General features: G+C 50.1%; 1 protein-coding gene across 1 annotated transcript in view; it reads right to left on the bottom strand.

The window, feature by feature from the left end:
• Positions 1 to 13,099, bottom strand: part of PRRT1B (proline rich transmembrane protein 1B) — a 28,553-nt gene extending 15,454 nt beyond the window's left edge. Inside the window, exon 1 of the mRNA XM_027556617.1 lies at positions 12,999 to 13,099. Coding sequence (XP_027412418.1) covers positions 12,999 to 13,008 — 10 coding nt within the window. The 5' untranslated portion in view covers positions 13,009 to 13,099. The remainder of the gene's footprint in view (positions 1 to 12,998) is intronic.
• Between the last annotated feature and the right edge of the window lie 7,614 nt (positions 13,100 to 20,713).

Below are 20,713 nucleotides of genomic sequence, written 5' to 3'. Positions count from 1 at the left end.
ACACCAACTAGCGATCTGAAACTACCTAGGTTGATTGCTTCATCAAATAAAATAACTCCAGACTTTCCAGGGAACTATAACAGGACTTAGGGTTTATTGTTGCTCAGTCGCTAAGTTGTGTCTGACTCTTTGCAACCCCATGGACCGCAGCACTCCAGGCTTCCCTGTCCTTCATCATCTCCCAGAGTTTGCTCAAACTAATGTCCACTGAGTCGGTGGCACCCTCCAACCATCTCACCCTCTGTTGTCCATCTTTCCCAGATTGAAGGGTCTCTTCCAATGAGTTGGCTCTTCCCATGCGGTGACCAAAATATTGGAGCTTCAACGTCAGTTCTTCAATGAATACTCAGGGTTGATTTCCTTTAGGACTGAGAATTTATACAACATAATATGTGCAGTGTGCAGGACCCAATCCAAAAATCATTCGCCATACCAAGAATGAGGCAAATGTGACCAGTCCTCAAGGGAAAAGACAATCAACATATGTCTACCCGAGATGTTGGAATTATCAGAAAAGGCAACTGTTATAACAAACTCCATGAGCAAAGATAAACACACTTGAAAAACATTCTCAATAAATAATTAGAAAGTTTGACATGGATTTAAAAAAAGGAACAAGAAATTTTCAACACATAATATCTGAATTTTTTTTAATTCACTGATGTCAATATTAAAACGGAGGTGACAGGGAAAAAAATAGTGAGTTTGAAGAAGCACCAATCCTACAGACAGAGATTAAGGGAAAACAGAATAGAGCTTCAGGGGCCTATGGTAACAGGAAAAGGTCTTAACTCCATGTCAAGTCCCAGGACAGATTTTGGGAAAAATACATTTGCAGTAATAATGGCTAACTACCTACACAACACAAATTCATCAAACTCTAAATATCCACAACAGGCGCTCTGTGGGAGAAAACTCCGCAGACACAGCATCAGAACACTTCTCGGGGACCTCCCTGGCGGTCCAGCGGGCAGGGCTCTGAGCTTCCACTACAGGCAGTGCGGGTCTGATCCCTGGTCAGGGAACTAAAGATCCCCGTATGCCACACAGCGCAGCCAAAACACCACCAAACTCTCAAAACCAAAAGATTTAACATCAAAGCCTTGAAAACTGGAGGCGAAAAACGACCCATTATACACACACACACACACACAGGGGAACAGCAATTTGAATTCCATAGACAGTCAAGAGATAGCTGAGGATCAGCATCTTAAACAGCTGATGGAGAAAACTTGCAACCCAGAAATCAACATCTAAAGGAAAAGTCCTTCAGGATGGAGGCACGTGTGCCTCTTCTACTGCTGTACAACAAATTATCGTAAACGCAGTGGCATACAACGCCCATCCACCTCACAGCTGTGATAATGACTACTTTTGTAAAAAACAAAAACCCAGAGGCGAGGATGTAGAGAAATTGGAACCCTTGTGCACTGTTAGTGGGAATGTAAAATGGTGCAGACACTGTGGAAAACAAACCAATTCCTCAAAAAAGTACACATTTCCAGAGAATTCCCTGGTGGTCCAGTCGTTGGGACTCGGCACTTTTCACTGCTGTGACCCTGGTCCAATCCCTGGTTGGGAAACTAAGATCCCACAAGCCACGCAATGCAACCAAAAAGAAAAGAAGTAATTTCCACAGGAGCCAATAATTCCACTTCTGGGGACACATCCAGAAGAACTGAGAGCAGGGGAGAGATGCTTACGCACCCACGCTCACAGCAGCACCGGTCAGGAGACTGAAAGGCGGAGCCCAAGGGTCTACCGACCGACGAATGGGCAAAGCGAGGCTTATTCCCACAACTGCGTATCATCAGCCTTTAAAAGGAAGGAAATTCTGACAACACGGAAGAGACTTAAGGACATTATTCCAAATAAAATAAACCAGTCACAAAAAGACTCCACTGTCTGAGGCCCTTCAGTTCCGTTCAGTCGCTCAGTCGTGTCCGACTCTTTACGACCCCATGAATCGCAGCACGCCAGGCCTCCCTGTCCATCACCAACTCCCAGAGATCACTCAAACTCACGTCCATCGAGTCGGTGATGCCGTCCAGCCATCTCATCCTCTGTCGTCCCCTTCTCCTCCTGCCCTCAATCCTTCCCAGCATCAGAGTCTTTTCCAATGAGTAAACTCTTCGCATGAGGTGGCCAAAGTACTGGAGTTTCAGCTTTAGCATCATTCCTTCCAAAGAACACCCAGGACTGATCTCCTTCAGGATGGACTGGTTGGATCTCGTTGCAGTCCAAGGGACTCTCAAGAGTCTTCTCCAACACCACAGCTCAAAAGCATCAATTCTTTGGCGCTCAGCTTTCTTCACAGTCCAACTCTCACATCCATACATGACCACTGGAAAAACCATAGCCTTGACTAGACGGACCTTTGTTGGCAAAGTAATGTCTCTGCTTTTGAATATGTTATCTAGGTTGGTCATAACTTTCCTTCCAAAGAGTAAGCGTCTTTTAATTTCATGGCTGTAGTCACCATCTGCAGTGATTTGGGAGCCCAAAAAAATAAAGTTTGACACTGTTTCCCCATCTATTTCCCATGAAGTGATGGGACCAGATGCCATGATCTTAGTTTTCTGACCAGACTCAGAAAGGGGGATGGTGGTTACCAGGAACTGGGGAAGAGGGGTGAGGAGAGTTACTATTTAATGGGGACAGAGTTTCAGTTTGGAAAGATGAAAGAAAATACGGAGGTGGATGGTGGTGATGGTTACACAACAATGTAAATGCATTCAGTACCACTGAACTGTACACTGAAAAATTGTTAAGATGGTACATTTTATGATATGTGCATTTTACAGCTTTTTGAAATGGGGAAAGACCACCAAACACTCATGTCCTGGCTAATAGTTCCGTAGGTCAGAAGTGCCGGCTGACTCAACTCAGGGTCTTCATCCAGGTGTTAAGTGGAATGGGCCTCGAAGGAAGAATCTACCTCCAAGTTCATTTGGGTTGTTGGCAAATTCTAGCTCTGAGGCTCTGTTCCTGCAGGCTGCTCACCACCCTTCCCAGATGACCATCTTGATCTTTAAAGCCAGGAATGCACATCAGATCCTTCTCATGCTTCAAAACTCCCTGTCTTCCCTTCTGCTACTGGGTAGAGATCTCTGCATTTAAAGGGCTCATTTGACTGGGTCAGACCCATCCAGAAAAATCTGTACTTTAAGATCAACTGACTTGGGACTTGAATTCCGTCTGTAAAAATCCCTTCACAGCAGCACCTGCACTGGTGTTTGGCAGAATAGCTAGGGAAGGGAAACACAGGCACCATCTTTAGAGTTCTGCCTACGCAAGTAAGGCATTCTCAGATGGAAGAAAACTCAGGATTCCTTACCAGAGCCTTTCCGTCAGAGAGGTTAAAAAAAGTTCTTTGGGTTGAAAAGAAATAATACCAGAGGTGAACTTGGAACTTGCGAAATAAAGGAAGAACTATAGACGTATAATAATTGGGGTGAATATAAAAGATAATTTTTTCCTCTTAAATCCTCTAATGTATGACTGTTGAAAGCCAAAATTATAACATATTATGATGAGTTTGCAACATGTACATGTGAAAACTATAACACTTATTAAAGTTAAAAAAGCTTAATGCATGGGGATGAAGGTAAAGAGATCTATAAATTTACAAGATTCTACACCTTACTGACAGTGATGCAATACTAATTCTAAGGAGACTGTGAGAAGTTAGGTATGTATTTTAATCCTTAGACCTGAGACAGGCCTGGAGCCTGGGACCCTTTGCTTCAGTGCTTGCACCTGGACACACCTCTCCTCCAACCACAAAATACACAGAGTCCATATGGGACTAAAAATAACAGCACGCAGGTGCAGTTAGGGCACACTGTGGACAAAAAGATACAAAGAGATTAAAAACAAACAACCCAACTGCCAGTTTCCAAGAGCCTGGGGAGCAGGGTTGGGAGCAAATGCATGGTCCTGTGCATGCCCTCTGCACACACAACCTCCCAAGGAGTGGGCAGGCCACCTAAGCCACCCCTCCAGCCGGACCCTGGACACCCCTACCCTCACCCCATATAAGGAAGCAGCTTGGTCCACCTCTTCAGCAAGTGAGGAAGCAAGGGAACCTGTTACTCGCTCTCAATCCCCCAGCCCCGCCGCAGCAGGGCCCTCAATAAAGCCTTGCCTGGATTTTGTGTCTGACCTCTGATCGAGTTCACTGACGAAGGAGGCCAAGAACCCTGGTTGGAACAGCACAACCACTAAAAAAGATAACCAGAAACTATGCAGCAAAAACACCAAGAGATAAATTACAATGGAATACTAGAAAAATATTCAAATTAATACCCACAAAGCTGGGAAGCGGGCACAGCACAGGAGTGAAGGGGGTAGAAACCAGAGGAACAAAGCAGAGGCGACAAAGTGAAAACAATACAAGTGGCTTAAATATCATATCAATGGGCTCCCCTGCTGGCTCAGCAGGTGAAGACTGCCTGCAATGCCGGAGACCTGAGTTTGATCCCTGGGTCAGGAAGATCCCCTGGGTCAGGGAATGGCAACCCACTCCAGTATTTTGGCCTGGACAATTCCACAGACAGAAGAGCCTGGGGGGCTACAGTCCACGGGGTCTCAAAGAGTTGGGCACAACTGAGCAACACACATTATATCAATAATTTAAAAACATATCAATGATTACAATAAATGCTGATCTCAACTTTCCGATTAAAAATCGGAGATTGACATAACAAATAAAAACCAAGACCTACAAAGCAAATGACAAGAGACAACACTTAAAATACTCAGAAGTGATAAATGGGTAGGAAAAGATAGGCCACACAAACTCAGCAAAAAAGGCTGGAATGGGCTCTTTTGATCACATTAAACAGACTAAGACCACCACCAGGTAGCTCTCTGGTGGTCCCATGGTTAGGACTCGGTGTTTTCACTGCCATGCGCCTGGGTTCAATCCCTGGTTAAATCTCACAAGCTGCAAGGTGTGGCCAAAACAAACAAACAAAAAACGTATTACCAGCAATAAAGAGAAACACTAATAATAAAAAGAATAATTTACCAGGAGGACGTTAACAATTATAAATGCACATGTACCTAATAGCAGAGCTTCAATTTACACGAAACAGAAGTTGGTAGAGTTAGAGAGAAACACGCAAGATGTACAGCTACAGAAGATGTTAATACCTTCATCCACCAGTTGACAGAACCAGACAAACCATCAGTAAGCACACGGACAATCTGAACAATACTACGAAGCATCTTGATCCAGCAGATGTTTATAGAATACTGTACCCAGCAACTGCAGATACCGTTCTTCTCGAGAACACAACGTATATTTACCAAGACAGACCACATACTGGGCCATAAAGCAAACCAACGTTAAAGGAACTGAAATCATCCCAACTGCATCCCAACTGACCACAGGAGAATTAGAAACCAATACTAATGATGTATCTAGGAAAACATCAACTATCTGAAAATTAAATAATACCCCTTAAAGAATTCATGGACCAAAAATAAAGTCATGAGGCAAACAGAAAAGTTTGAACTGGGCGACCACGAAGAAAGAACACATCGAGGTGTGAGACGCAGAGATGTCCCTGGGGGTCCAATGGTTAAGAATCCGCCCTGCAACGCGGGGGATACAGATTCCATCCCTGGTGGGGGAACTAAGATCCCACGAGCCACAGAGCAATGAAGCCCACGCACCACAGCTAGAAAGTCTGGGTGCCATAGCGCAAGATCCCGCAGGCTCCAACCAAGACCACATGCAACCAAATAAATATTGTTTTAAAAGACATTACTAAGAACTCCAATACTTTGGCCACCTGATGCGAAGAGCTGACTCATTTGAAAAGACCCTGATGCTGGGAAGGATTGAAGGTGGGAGGAGAAGGGGACAACAGAGGATGAGATGGTTGGATGGCATCACCAATTCAATGGACATGAGTTTGAACAAACTCTAGGAGTTGGCGATGGACAGGGAGGCCTGGCATGCTGCAGTCCATGGGGTCACAAAGAGTCGGACACGACTGAGCGACTGAACTAAAGAATTACAAAGGCAAGTCATTGAGTGGGAGAAAATTTATCACATCTATCAGACAAAGGGTTCTATCAACGCTGTATAAAGAACTCAAACTCAATAATAAGACAAATATCCCGATAAGAAAGTGGACAAAATACTTGTAAACACTTCCAAGCAGACATTCAAATGCCCAGTAAGCACATAAAAGATGCTCCACGTCCTTAGTCATCAGAAATGCCATCAAAATTAGAAATGCCAGCTTTCCCTGGTGGCTCACTGGTTAAGAACAGAGGAGACAAAGGTTCAATCCCTGATCTGGGAAGATCCCAAATGCCATGGAGCAACTAAGCTACAACTATTGAGTCTGTGCTTCAGAGCCTGGGAGCTGCAACTGCTGAGCCCACGAGCCACAAATACTGACATCCGAGCGTCCTAGAGCCTGTGCTCTGCGACGAGAAGCCACCGCAATGAGAAGCCCGCACACCATGACCAGAGAGTAGCCTCCACTCGTCGCAACTAGGGAAAGCCCCCGCAGCAACGAAGACCCAGCACAGCCAAATAAGTAAAATTATTTTAAAAATTAGAAATGCCAACTAAAGCCACGAGCTATCACCACCCATTAGGATAGCTAAAATTAAAGAAACAGAACCAACCAACTTGACCTTAGCAAGCTGTAGCAAATATGTAGAGCAATGGAAACTTTCAAACACTGCAAATAGGAAAATAAAACAGTAACAACCACTTTGGGAAATAGTTTGACAATTTCTTAAAAAGTTGAACTTACATACGCCATCAAGATTCAGCTATTCCACTCCTAGGCATTTACTCGAGAAATACAAACAACGCATGACCACACAAATGTTTACAGAAAACTCTGTTTGCAATAGACCCAAACTGGAAACAACCAAGAGCCCACAGCCGTTGAATGGATAAAGCAATTGTGCCGTGTCCATACGCTGGACTATGTCTGCAGGAGGCACCCTCTATGAGCCCTGACCCCCAACACATAATTCTCTCCCCTTGAGTGTCCACCACACTGAGTGACTTAAAATACACACACACACACACACACTGATGTATTTATCTGCTGCACTGGGTCACAGTCGCCTCGTGGGAGCTCTTCTGTTGGGGCTCACAGCTCTGCGGTGCACTGGCTCCAGAGCACGCAGGCTCAGGAGTCGCGTGTGAGAGCTTAGTTTCCCCACCAGGGATCAAACCCGTGTCTCCCACGTCGCAAGGCAGACTCTTCACCACTGGACCATCACGGAAGTTCCCGAATGCATGCTCAGTCCCTTCGGTCGTGTCCGACTCTTTTCGACCCCATGGACTGTAGCCCACCAGGCTCCTCTGTCCATGGGGAATCTCCAGGCAAGAATCCTGGAGTGGGTTGCCATTTCCTTCTCCAAGGGCTCTTCCTGACCCAGGGATCGAACCCGCCCTCTCTCCCGTCTCCTGCAGGGGCAGGTGGGTTCTTTACCACTAGCGCCACCCGGGAAGCCCCTGCATGACTTCCAGTGAAGAGACTAAGGCAGCAGATGTGCGGCTGCTTCTGAGATTAGGTTTTAAAAAGTTCCTGCCTTCTTCTCGGTTGCCGTGTGTCTCTGGTGACTCCAGAAGGAAATGAGCCATGATAGGAGAGGCCCACGTGACATGGCAGGATGCTGAGGCCCTCGTCCAACAGCCAACCACCCATGAGGCACCAAAATTTGAGGACAACCAGGTCAGTGAGTTTGCAGGCAGTGCTTCAGCCTCTGCTGAGTCTTGGGGTTACTGTATCCTAGCTGATGACTTGACTACAACCTCAGGAGACACTCAAGACACAGGCACCCCACCCAGCCACCCCAGACTGCACGGTAATAAATATGGGTTCTTTAAAATGTGGCTTCTTTAAGTGCTGGGCACTTCCCTGGTGGCACAGTGGAGAGGAATCCACCTGCCAATGCAGAGGACACGGGTTCAATCCCTTGTCTGGGAAGATGCCACGTGCCGCCCGTGCACCATGACTACTGAGCCAGTCTGTGCTCAGAGCCCGGGAGCCACCACTCCTGAAGCCCACACACCCTAGAGCCACTGCTCAGCAACGGAAGGCACTGCAATGAGAAGCCTGTCCACCGCAGTGAAGAGCAGCCCTTGCTCTCTGCAACTAGGGAAAAGCCCTCCTGCAAGATGACCCCATGAAGCCAAAAAATAAACAAACACACAATAAAATTATATTAAAAAAAAAACACCCAAGTGTTGAGAGTACAGATCTTCCTTGACTCACAATGGGGTTTGTACCCTGAAAAACCCATCAAAGACACGACTGAAGCGACTTAGCAGCAGCAGCAAACCCATCAAAAGTTGAAAATATTGTTAAGTTAAAATGCATTTAGGGAAATTCCCTGGTGGTCCAGTGATTCGGATTCTGCACTTTCACTCCCAAGGATATGGGTTCTATCCCTGGTCGAGGAACTAAGATCCCACAAGCCATGCAGTTGGGGGGAAAAAAAATGTATTTAGTACACTGACCTCCAGAACATCATAATCTTAGACCAGCCTGCTTTAAATCTGCTCAGAACACTTACAACAGCCTACAGTTGGGCAAAACTGTCCAACACAAAGCCTATTTGACAATCAAGTGCTTGAGTATCTCCTGTCACTGAACACTGGAATGAAAGTGAAAAATAGAATGGCTGAGTGGGTACAGAATGGCTGCAATGTACCCTCGTGGTTCAGTGGGTGATGGGGCGCCATGGCCCTGCTGCCGCCAGCGTTGTGATGGAAGCAGACTGCAGGCTGCCAGGGCGGCGGTGACCAGAACTCAAAACGCAAAGTCCGGTTTCTACCAAATGCACGTCACCTTCACACGACTGTCAAGTCGGAAACCAGACCACTGAACCATCTGTAATTTGTAGTTGGGGACCACCTGTAATTTGTTTAATAGTTACAACTCCTCAGCAGTAAAAAGGAATGAACTCTGGATATGCACAGAAGCCCATGTGGATGGATAGCTAAATCATTAAGCCATGGACAGGCAGCCAGTTGAAGAGTGTCCAGGCTATATGATCCCATGTATATAAAATCCTAGAATAATGTGCCATTGAGATGGACAGAAAGCCACCCATAGCCACAGGAAGGGATTACCAGGGGCACAAGGAAACTTTTGGGGGTAAAGACTGTTATTTTCGGACTTATGGTCTAATGGTTAAAACTCTGAACTCCCAATGCAGAGTGTGCAGGTTCGATTCCTGGTCAGGGAACTAGACCCCACATGCCACAGTGAAGACCTGGTACAGTTAAATAAATAAATAGTAAAAAAAAAAAAAAAAAAAGAAGAAGAAGATTGTTATTTTGATGTACTGATTGCTGAAGAGAGATGCACAATATGTCAAAACTGATCAAAACGCACATTTTAAATAGAGGCAGCTTGGTGTACTTCAATTATACCGCAAATAAAGTGATGACATTCTTTAAAGAAAAAAACATGCTTTTGAACACTTGCACACTGGGGCTTGCTCTCTCTCGCCGCTGGGAATCCTTCTGCCACCCACTGGACCGGCCCCAAGGAGGAGAATGGGGGCACCCACAGGCAATGCCTTGCCAGTCCCCAGACCACTCAGCCCCAGGGAGTCGGCCCCACGCTGCAGACCCACACGATCCTGACAACACATGCCTGCTGTATTAGACCACTAAGTTCTGAGCTGGTTTGTTCCACAACAAAAGCCAACTGATCACTGATACAGAAGGTTTCCTCTGGGAGCAGGAAGGACCGGGATGTGGGCAGGAGAGTGGGGGGCAGGCAGAGGCTGAATAAAGGGAGAGGCCACAGTGGCCGGGCCAGAAGGGAGGTAGAGCGCCAGATGGATACAGACAAGTGGGGGGACTGGTGGGTGCAGTGGGGTGCACCCAGCCCAACCCCATCCGGAGGGGAGGAGGGGAAATGAGCTGGCAAGAGCGGCAGGGTGAATCACGCATGCCTCTTTTCCCTCCTCCCTCAGTGCCCGGGGCAGAGCTGGACTGGTGGATATGGGATGAGGGTCTTTTTTTTTTCCCCCAATGGTGCCACTCAACTTACAGGATCTCAGTTCCCCGGCCAGGGATTGAACCCAGGCCCCAGCTGTGAAAATGCTGAGTCCTAACCACTGGACCGCCAGGGAGGTCCCTGGGATGAGGGTCTGGGTCACAACCAGGAGCTCGGGCTCAGCAGCCAGACTGCCTGGGCTGCTTCCCCACCCAGGGCCTCCTCGGTTTCCTCATCCTTAAAATGGGGACACCACCACCTCTCAGGGTCATCGTGGGAATGAGATGAGTGTGTGGCTGTACAGTGCTTGGACCCTCAGCTAAGACGGGGTCCGTGATCTGAGGTTAGGAAGCGGCTGGAAGAAACTGGAAGGGTGTTCTGGCCAGTCTGAGGAATGTGCAAGAGACAGGGGAAATGAAAACCATTGAGAAATGAGGTCACACAACATCAGCAAGACCTGTGACTTCTAAGCTTGACCCAGAGAGCTGGGCTCTTCCAGAAGGATCTGGGGGTGCGAGGGGGCGCTTCAGGGTTGTTGATCTGTTGGAGGGCTGGGCTAGCCTAAATATTCCTGGGGGAGGCACCAGGGCAGCTCCCAACCTCACCCACCCAGCCACCCAGGGCTGCAGGTTTTAAATAATCAAGGCAACAGCAACAAAAGGGCCACTGTGGGGGAGATGAGTTAGGAAGCTCTCAGCCAAAATCCACCTCCGCTGGTACACAAAGCCCCCAAATCACCCTCTGAATACGCACCCAGGTGGAGGCACCTAGCCAGCCAGACATTCAGTCCCACACACTGTCATTGGGCAACTCCAGTGGACTAGTGTTCTAGGCTCAGAAATACAATTCGGGATGGATGGAGAGATGATCACACTCAGTGGGTAAGTCAGACAGAGACGAATATCATATATCAGTTACATGTGGAATCTAAGAAATGATACAAATGGACTTACTTACAAAAACAGACAACAAACAGAAATGGACTCACAGACTTATGGTTACCAAAGGGGAATTGGGGGGTAGGGATAAATTAGGAGTTTGGGATTAACACACGAACTCCTAATATATAAAACAGATAAACAACAAGGACCTATAACAGGGAACTAGAGTCAGTATCTTGTAATAAACTGTAATGGAAACGGATCTGAAAAAGAGTGGATATATACCTGAATCACACCCGAAACTAACACAACGCGGGAAATCGACCATACTTCAGAAAAAATACAATTCTGTACAACAAATCCTACCAAAACACCATCATTTCAGCAAGGTTAGGTGCCTGTATGGCTGCTAAGTGGATGAAGCTTTGCCACGAAGATGTTCAAGTGAGCAGCTACTGTTTTGAAGCATTTATCAGGTGCCAGGCCCTGAGAATAATTATGTCTGCAGTGACCCTGAGCCAGCAGTGGTTAAGAATCTGCCTTGCAATGCAGGGCTTGCGCGTTCAATCCCTGGTCAGGGTACTAGATCCCACATGCCACCGCGGGGCAACTAACTGAGCCTGCCACCACAGCTAGAGAGAGCTGGCACCCCACAACTGGAAAGGCATAGCACCCCTCCTCCCCCAGCCACAAGAGAGCCCCGGCGCCTGCAAGAAAAGCCCCAGCACGAGGAAGACCCAGCGCAGCCAAAAAACTTCTTTTAAAGCTGAGTGTCTCAGTTATCTTAAAAAAAAAAAAAAAAAAAACAGAGCCAGCTTTGTCATCTGTGCGAATTTAAGAGATTTAAACTCCCCATCCTCCCTTCCCTCACGTGTAAATGGGGACAAGAAAAGTAAAAGGATCCTTTAAAGATAACACTAGTGGACACATGGCCAGGCTCTGTTTTGAGAGCCTCCTACAGGAGTGTCCCAGGGGAGCCCCAGGTGGGCCTTATTCGCTGAGGTTCGCAGCTGTAACCTGAACCTCCCCACCCTCCCCCTAGTTCGGGCACCGAGCGCCCCGCGGAGACGCCAGCCCCTGCCCCAGTTATCATAACAAAAACCGCAGCTGTCCCGGGCGGCCTGGACAAATACCTGGCCCGATGGCGCGGAGATAGGGCCGCAGAGTAAATACATTCGCTGGCCGGGCTGCCGCGCCGCGGCCTCGGGTTCTCGAGTTCTTGACACCTGAGCCTCGCCGGGACATTCCAGCCGGAAAAGGGGGGCCGGGAGCCGGGTGGGAGGTACTCGAGGGTGGGGAAGAGGGGGCGCTTCCTGGAGGTCTGGGGTGGCGGCGGCAGATAAAGCCAGGCGGGGCCCGGTCCCTCTTGGCAGCAGCAACCCCCTGGGAGACCCTTGCAGAAGAGACCTAGGGGCGCCCCCGCCCCAGGTTGGTGGTGGAGGCGGGGGTTGTTACGCAGACCGCACCGTCCGCGGCTCCGGTCCCCCCGCCGTCACCAGCAGCCCCTGGCCCGCCCGAGGTTAGGGCTGGGGCCAGGGGATTCTCGGATCAGCGCGCCCCCCGCCCCCAGTGCTGGCTGCGCCGCGGACGCCAAAGTTGCGGGGCCTTCCCGCGCCCCCTACGCAGTCCGTCCAGCTCTCTATCTCGCGCCCCCGTCCCACTTCCCTCGGTCCCTGTTTCAGTCTGCGGGGGCTCTCCCCATCTCTGCCCCCCAACCCCGCCAGGGTCGCCCCTCCCCTGCTCCAAGGACTTCAACCTGACCAGAGGGGCGAAGAAAGTTACTAGAGAAAGGACCGGGCGTGGGGTGCGGGGGACACGGCCCCCCAGATCGCCATTGCAGGGGCACCTGCTGCCCGCCCGGGGGCCGACCTGAGGGTCGCCCCCCACCAGCTCTCCCGCGGGGGCGCCTACCCTGCAGACGGGGGCACAGCCAAGGTCCCCGAAACTTCCCGCGGCAGCCGCCGGTTCCCCCAGTCCCGGGCGGCAGGGAGAGGCGTCCCAGGGCAGGGCTAGGTTGGGACCCCGCGGAGCCAGCCTCGGGGCCCGGGGTGGGGGTCGCCCCCGCCTTCCCCGGGAGCCGGGCCGGGGTGGGAGCGCGCACCGTGCCCACCGCCCTTACCTGCGTCCATGGCGCGACCAGCCAGGCTGCACGCCTCCCGCCGCCGCCGTCGGGCCCGGCTCCGCTCTCGCGGACAGCTCGGGTTTCCTGGTGCGCGCTGCGCGGCCGGTTAATCATTGACCGCAGGACTGCTCGCGGCTGGGTCAACAGGTGGCTCCTCGCGCGCCCGGGCCGCTGGGGCCCGAACCCGTGTGGCCTGGCCGCCTCCGCAAGACCCGCGCCCGGTCGGCCCCGAGGAAGGGGGCCGAGTCGGAGGGGCGCAGCCCAGGCCCAGCTAGGAACGGGCGGAGGGGGACGGCGGTGAAGGAGTGCGGGGGACCCGCCGGCCGGAGAGCCCAGCTGGATGCATTGGTGGCCAACAAGGGCCTTGTGGATCCGAAGAGTGCCCAGTCTCCCCTTCTGTGTCTCCCAGGAAGGGAAGCCAGCAGTGTAGATTTTCATATGAAATCTTCTGGGGTTTAAAACAATGTGTGTGACACTTCTGTTCCCTGAGACTTGCCAGATTGGAGAATTCAAAGCAGGTCTACTCCAACATCCAGAAATGCTAGATAAACTACACCCACAAGCCAGACAGCAATTTCAATTCATAGCTGAGCTCCCAAGATGGGAAGAGAGATCCCTGGGACCAAGGAAGAGGAGGCAAACCCTGGAGGAGGGGACCAGGGTTTGGGGGTTGGGGGGCGGTTCTGTCTGTGCCCTGTAGTAGACTAGTGGTCTCAGTGGTCTAGCATTATTCGTGAAAGTCACTCAGTCGTGTATGACTCTTTGCAACCCCATGGACTATACAGTCCATGGAATTCTCCAGGCCAGAATACTGGAATGGGTAGTCGTTCCCTTCTCCAGGGGATCTTCCCAACCCAGGTTCGAACCCAGGTCTCCTGCATTGCAAGCAGATTCTTTACCAGCTGAGCCACAAGGGAAGCCCAAGAATACTGGAGTGGGTAGCCTATCCCTTCTCCAGGGGATCTTCCCAACCCAGGAATTGAACCAGGGTCTCCTGGATTGCAGGTGGATTCTTTACCAGCTGAACCACCAGGGAAGTGGTCTAGGGCTTGAGTTTTACACACAGGTGCACTCCCCGCATTGGCAGTGTGGAGTCTTAACCACAGGATCACCAGGGGAGTCCCTGCAAATTGTGTCAGTCTTTACTTTTCACGGTTAGAATTTTCATCTAGTCCTTTTAAAATCTGTATGTTTTTCATAATGTCTTTTCTGTGGTGATGCAAAAAAAAAAAAAAAAAAATAGAGACATCACTTTGCTGACAAAGGTCTGTATAGTCAAAGCTATAGTTTTTCCAGTAGTCGTATACGGATGTGAGAGTTGGACCATAAGGAAGGCTGAGCACTGAAGAACTGATGCTTTCGAATTGTGGTGCTAGAGAAGACTCTTGAGAGTCCCTTGGACTGCAAGATTAAACCAGTCAATCCTAAAGGACATCAACCCTGAATATACATTGGAAGGGTTGATGCTGAAGCTCCAATACTTTGGCCACCTGATGTGAAGAGTTGACTCACTGGGAAAGACCCTGATGCAGGGAAAGATTGAAGGCAAAAGAAGGGGTCAGCAAAAGATGAGATGGTTAGCTAGTATCACCATGTCCATGACTCAGTGGACATGAATTTGAGCACATTCTGGGAGATAGTGAAGGACAAAGAAGCCTGGTGTGCTGCCGTCCAGGGGGTTGCGAAGTTGACACGACTGAGCGACTGGACAACACTCTAGTCCATGTGCTTTCTCTTCAAATGGTTTTTAAAACTTTTTATTGGAAAGTAATTTCAAACTCAGAGACCCCAGGGACTGCAGCATGCCAGACTTCCCTGTCTTCTCAGATATGAATCGGCCCATTTGCTGCACCTGCTGTTGCACGAGAGGCAGGTCTCACGGGCTTCGGCATCACCGTGAGTTCATGGTCAGCAGAAGTAAACCTCTAAAGATGCCCTGCGTGAGCCGCATGTGCGCCTGCAGCACGAGTCGGGTGGCTCCTCTGGTGAACCATCTTGTTTCTCCACTTGGCGTTTCTGTACCACGTGGAGGGCCCGTTCCACTTTCTGCGGGAGGACTCTGCCCAGAGCCACTGGGGGAGCGGCTTGCTTCAGTCTCACAAAAGCACAGTCCCTTTCAGTCTCCAGCCATATGCAGAGGGCCAGTTCTAGAACCTGCTACTGTGCGTGGGGCTGTGACTCTGACTCCCAGCCCCCAAGGCACAATCGGGTTCTGGCCCCTTCATGGGCAACTGGGCTTCAACCATTGGCAACGAGAGCCTTCTCGCAAGGCCTGGATACCGTATTTCCCTTTCTTATCTTGGGCGGACGATGCCCTCCTCCACGTCTGGAGCATGTATGTGTGCGAGCGTGGGGGCCTGGCTCTTGACTGGAGGTCCATTTGCAGCCACAAGCCTTGGGTGAACCATGTAATCTCTCTGCTTCTCAATTTCCCCATCAGGAAAATGGGTTTGTTAAAATAAAAAACAAACGAAGACCAGCCTTGAATGTTCCCTGGGTAGACAAAACCAGTTTTGTAACCAAGCAGGACCCTATGTGGCATTCCCAGAACAGACCCCAACCCCTGCCATATCCTCCACCTGCCTCTTGTCTGTAGAAAAACCACGAGTGTCCTATGCCTTCCCCAAGTCCTATGTGAGTGAAAGTCACTCAGTTGTGTCCAACTCTTTGCTACCCCATGGACTGTAAAACCCATGGAATTCTCCAGGCCAGAATACTGGAGTAGGTAGCCTTTCCCTTCTCCGGGGGATCTTCCCAACCCAGAGAGCAAACCCAGGTCTCCCAATTGCAGGCGGATTCTTTACCAGCTGAGCCACCAGGGAAGCCCAAGTTCTAAAGAGTACATTAAATCCGAGAAGTGAGAAAATGCAGAAAGAAAAACAGTCAAGCAAGACAAAATAATAATAGTTTAGCTATTAAAGGCAAGGACCTTTAGTTCCTCCTCCAGGGCTATAGTTAATATTCTGAGCTGTGTCCTTTGAGCTGTTTTGCACATACCCAAATCCCTACCAGGTGGAAGAAGTTAACTGTCTGCTGCCCACAAGCACACAGACTCCAGGCCAGTTAGAATTAGCAGGTTGATGATGTTGATTCCTGATTACCTCACTACCAACCAATCAGAAGAATGTCGGAGTGCTGATCGTGCATCGCAAGACCCCCTCCCTCACCCTGTCTTTAAAAACCTTCCCTAAAAGCCTTTGGGGAGTTCAGGACTTTTAAGCACTGCTTGTCCTGGACTTCTTGCTTGGTGCCTGCAATAAACGCTCCGTTTTCCTTCACCACAACCTGGTGTGAGTAGATTGGCTTTGTTACGTTCAGACAAACAGACTCGAGTTTGGTTTCGTGACAGTTAAGCCATACAAACAAAATTTAATGTAGCTTATTCTGCAAGAGTAACTTGACTGGAGTCATTCCTTCCTTCTGCCTCTGGAAATCATAAGCACAGCTGAAACCGTTTCCCAGAATTGGTGTAGGGAACCATTCCCTATCACCTAAGAAAATCCCAGCATTATTAATATAATCAATCACGGAGAAGAATACAGTCAACTGCCTTTCACTGCCCGAGCTGCTTTATAATAACGTACCCTGAGCCTTATTCTGTGTTTTGCTTTGCAAGCTCTTTGTTCAAAAACTGTCTTTTACACAATCAAGTTTTACTATTAACCGTTTACCACTTCAGCTATTCATGGGCTCCCAGGCGGTGCAATGATAAAGAAGCCACCTGCCAATGCAGGAGATGCAAGAGACACAGGTTTGATCCCTGGTCAGGAAGATTCCCTGGAGTGGGAAATGGCAGCCCACTCCAGTCTTGCCTGGGAAATCCCATGGACAGAGGGGCCTGGAGGGCTACAGTCCATGGGGTCGTGAAGAGTTGGACACACCGAGCGTGTGCACACACACACACACTTGTAATGATCCGTGGGTTTATTCCTGCTATTTCTGCAGTTTTGACAGGTTGTGTAAGGCTTTACTCCTATTCAGGATATATAACCAGACCTTGTTTAACTTTCACTATCTAGCCACAGCTGTATCAGACCAGAAGAGCAAATACCAGAATACAACACCACGGTTCTCCTCGGGTGAGGGGTTAGGGTTGATTTTAGTTTCGTGTGCATGTTTGTGTGTATATATTTTCTGCAATGAGCATGAGTTACACCTGGGATTGGGAAACTAGCAATTCTCTTAAAATGTCAGGCACCTGGTCAACCCAAGTGCTGAGCATCAACTTGTGTTCAACAAAAGCTTAAAGACCTGAGGGGGATAAACCGACAATTTTTGCAGGCAGTGGGGCTGGCTAAGGGGATGGGGGAGGAGGGCCACGTTGGAAAGCCAGGTTTCCTGTGTTCCTATGAACTTGACCCGGTGGGGCAATGGTGAAGATGGGGGCAAGAATCCCAGAGCTCTGCCTCACCTGGTTCTGAGAAAATCAAGGCTGAGTCTCAACCCCACTACTCATTCAGCTCATTCAGCAATGACAGATGCTTCCTGCACATGGCGGAGTCGGCCAAACAAGCAGCCACAGCCCTGCCCTCACCGGGCTCAGGGCTCAGCTCTAGAGACAAACATCAAGCAGATGATTGCAAAACCCGCTCCATAGTTGCAGTTGTGGTCCGTGCTTTCCACGGAGAACACTGAGGAGCTGGCCCGGTCCAGCTGTGGGAGAGGACCAGGGCATGCTGGGAAGAGTCAGCCGGGCAGAGGGCGGGGTGGGAGGTCTGGAACGGCGTGTGGGCCTGGGGCTTGGTGGGAGCATGTAGGGTTAGATGAGAGCTGGTTGGGGGTGGGCTGGTTTGCTTGTGAAAGATGGGCTCCCTTTGCTGTCCCTCACCAGTGGCTAGCCTTGTGCTGGAGCAACAAGAATACCAAAAATGAGGACTTCCTGGTGGTCCAGTGGCTAAGACTCTTGAGTTCTCAATGCAGGGGGCCCAGGTTTGATCCCTGGTCAGGGAACTAGATCCCACGTGCCACAAAAACAGTCAAAGATCCTGAGTGCCACAACTAAGACTGGCACAGCCAAATAAATAAATACAAAAAAAAGAAGGGACTTCCAGTGGTTCCAACTCTGAGCAGCCAACACAGGGGCTGCGGCTTTGATCCCTGGTTGGGGAACTAGAATCTCAAGTGCCATGCAGCGTGGCCAAAAGATAATAATAATTTTTTAAAAAGAAGAATACAAAAAAAATAACAGAAATTCCCTGGCAGGCCAGTGGTTAGGACTCTGCGCTTTCACAGCCAAGGGCCAGGGTTCAATCCCTGGTCAGGGAACTAAGATCCTACAACCTGTACAGCACGCCGCCCTCCCCACAAAAGTGTCAGTATTAAATATATATAAATATACACACACAAAAATAGGCTTCCCAGGTGGCACTAGCAGTAAAAATCCGCCTGCCAATGCAGGAGACGTGGGTTCGATCCCTGGGTGGGGAAGATCTCCTGCAGGAGGAAATGGCAACCCACTCCAGTATTCTTGCCTGGAAAATTCCACGGACAGGGGAGCCTAGTGGGCTACAGCCACGGGGTCACAAAGAGTCAGACACGACTGAGCACACGTGCACATACAAAAAATATAGTTAATATAACTGGCCCTGTGAGGAACAAATGCCAAATAGGCAAAGGCAGAGACGAAGACAGAACAGGCACCTCCTCAGAGCCAGGCCTTATGCCAGGCCCTCTATGTGCCTTGAGCACGGCAGCCTCACTGTGGGATTTCCCTGCTCAGAGTTCACTAAGATGCTCCATTGTTCTGCTGCCTGGCATCCACTGTGTTTGGCCAACCGCCTGCAGAGACCTCAAACTGACTCGAGCCCCTTCACACACCCACACACCCTAGATAGCAGCCTGTTCACCAGCAAACACATGCTCTTGTGATCAAGAGTCCCTACCCCCGCCTTCTGTCTAGCGCCTCTATGTCTTAAGTGTCCTAGAGATAAGACCCCAGTTCAGTTCAGTCGCTCAGTCGTGTCCGACTCTTTGCAACCCCATGAATCACAGCACACCAGGCCTCCCTGTCCATCACCAACTCCCGGAGTTTACCCAAACTCGTGTCCATAGAGTCAGTGATGCCATCCAGCCATCTCATCCTCTGTTGTCCCCTTCTCCTCCTGCCCCCAATCCCTCCCAGCATCAGAGTCTTTTCCAATGAGTCAACTCTTCGCATGAGGTGGCCAAAGTACTGGAGTTTCAGCTTTAGCATCATTCCTTCCAAAGAACACCCAGGGCTGATCTCCTTCAGAATGGACTGGTTGGATCTCCTTGCAGTCCAAGGGACTCTCAGGAGTCTTCTCCAACACCACAGTTCAAAAGCATCAATTCTTTGGCGCTCAGCTTTCTTCACAGTCTAACTTTCTAGCAAAACCCTACTCTTTTGGCTTGAATTAACCAATCCAGTCCTAGTCTGGGAACCCCAAAGCACTCCACCAAGGGATCCTGATAAAGGACTACGCCCCAGGGTCTGCTTCTCTCTGCTTCTCTGCACTCTGCACAGACCTCCTGCGTGACCCCTCCAGGCATGCGCTGTACCTCCTCCAGAACCCGGGAGTAATAAACTTCTCTGTTTCCGTTTCTGTTGTTGAACCTCTGCCGGCCATCAGTTGCCCTGTCTTCACTCACATACGTTAATTTCACAAAATCACAACATCCCCCCTAACAGTTGGGGAGTAAGAAAACATGGCGGTCAGTCATTGTTAACTCTCACCCTGGGGCTTGGTCCCCAACCTTGTCCGTGAACATGTGAATGCCCTACTTTGAGCTTCCCTGTAAGCGCCTCTCAGTTGGTGGGGCGGGCTTTCTCATGCTGACCCAGCCGCCCTTCATCCGCTTCCCTCTGCCCAGGTCCTCAGGACTCAGGAGGCCCAACCACCCCCCTCCACCGCGCATCAGAACCATCCTGTAACCCTTGCTGAAATGGGTTAATGCTTCCAAAGTGACATAAATAGTGACTTCGCCTGACGTCTCCATGTTAGTCTCTCCTGCATATTTCAGTTTCATCAAATATTCATGGAGGGCTCACGGTGCAGCAGGAGCTAGGCTTGCAAAGAGACTTGATGCCTTGAGGACAATGTACAACAGGAATGGGTCGGTATCTGCCTTCTTGGACCAGGGGCACAGGTGGAATCCAGCAGACAGGGTCCCTTCTTCCCAGCTTGTCTAGGGCTCAGTCAAAAAGTCATCCCACGACTTCTGCCCTCAATGTAAGGGGCAGGTTGAGGAGGCCGGGAACTTGCTGGCCAGAGGCAGTGGAGGACACTGAAGGCTTAGGGTTGTGTTAAGAAACTCGAGGAAGGAGGGATAACGTGGAGGCTCGGCTGGCATGGAGGGCCAACAGGGGCAGCGCTAAGCCTGTGCCCAGGCAAGAGGCCTGGACCCACGCGGTGGAGGCAAGGGCTGACCACAGGGGCCCGGTGTGCAGGTGACAGCGTGCTCTTGGGTGACCGCACACAAGGCTGCAGAACCGGTTCTAGTTTCCAACTCGGGTCACGGGGCTCAGGAGTCCGACCCCTCACTATGCCCAAGCACCGCCCCCTGACTTTGCGACCCTGAAGGATCATTCTGACGCCTCCCACCCTAACCCCAGGCAGCGCGGAGGTGGAGGTGCGGGCAGAAGGAATCTTTTCGGAGGCCGCCCGACATTTGGAGACTACTGCAGCCAGTTGCGAAACCGACTGGCTTTTGGCTTTTGCAGCAAATAATAAAAAACAACCCGGCGTCGCGGC

The sequence above is a fragment of the Bos indicus x Bos taurus genome, chromosome 11, assembly GCF_003369695.1.
Source record: "Bos indicus x Bos taurus breed Angus x Brahman F1 hybrid chromosome 11, Bos_hybrid_MaternalHap_v2.0, whole genome shotgun sequence".
NCBI classification, from domain to species: Eukaryota; Metazoa; Chordata; class Mammalia; order Artiodactyla; family Bovidae; genus Bos; species Bos indicus x Bos taurus.
This window is presented reverse-complemented; position numbering and strand designations above follow the sequence as displayed.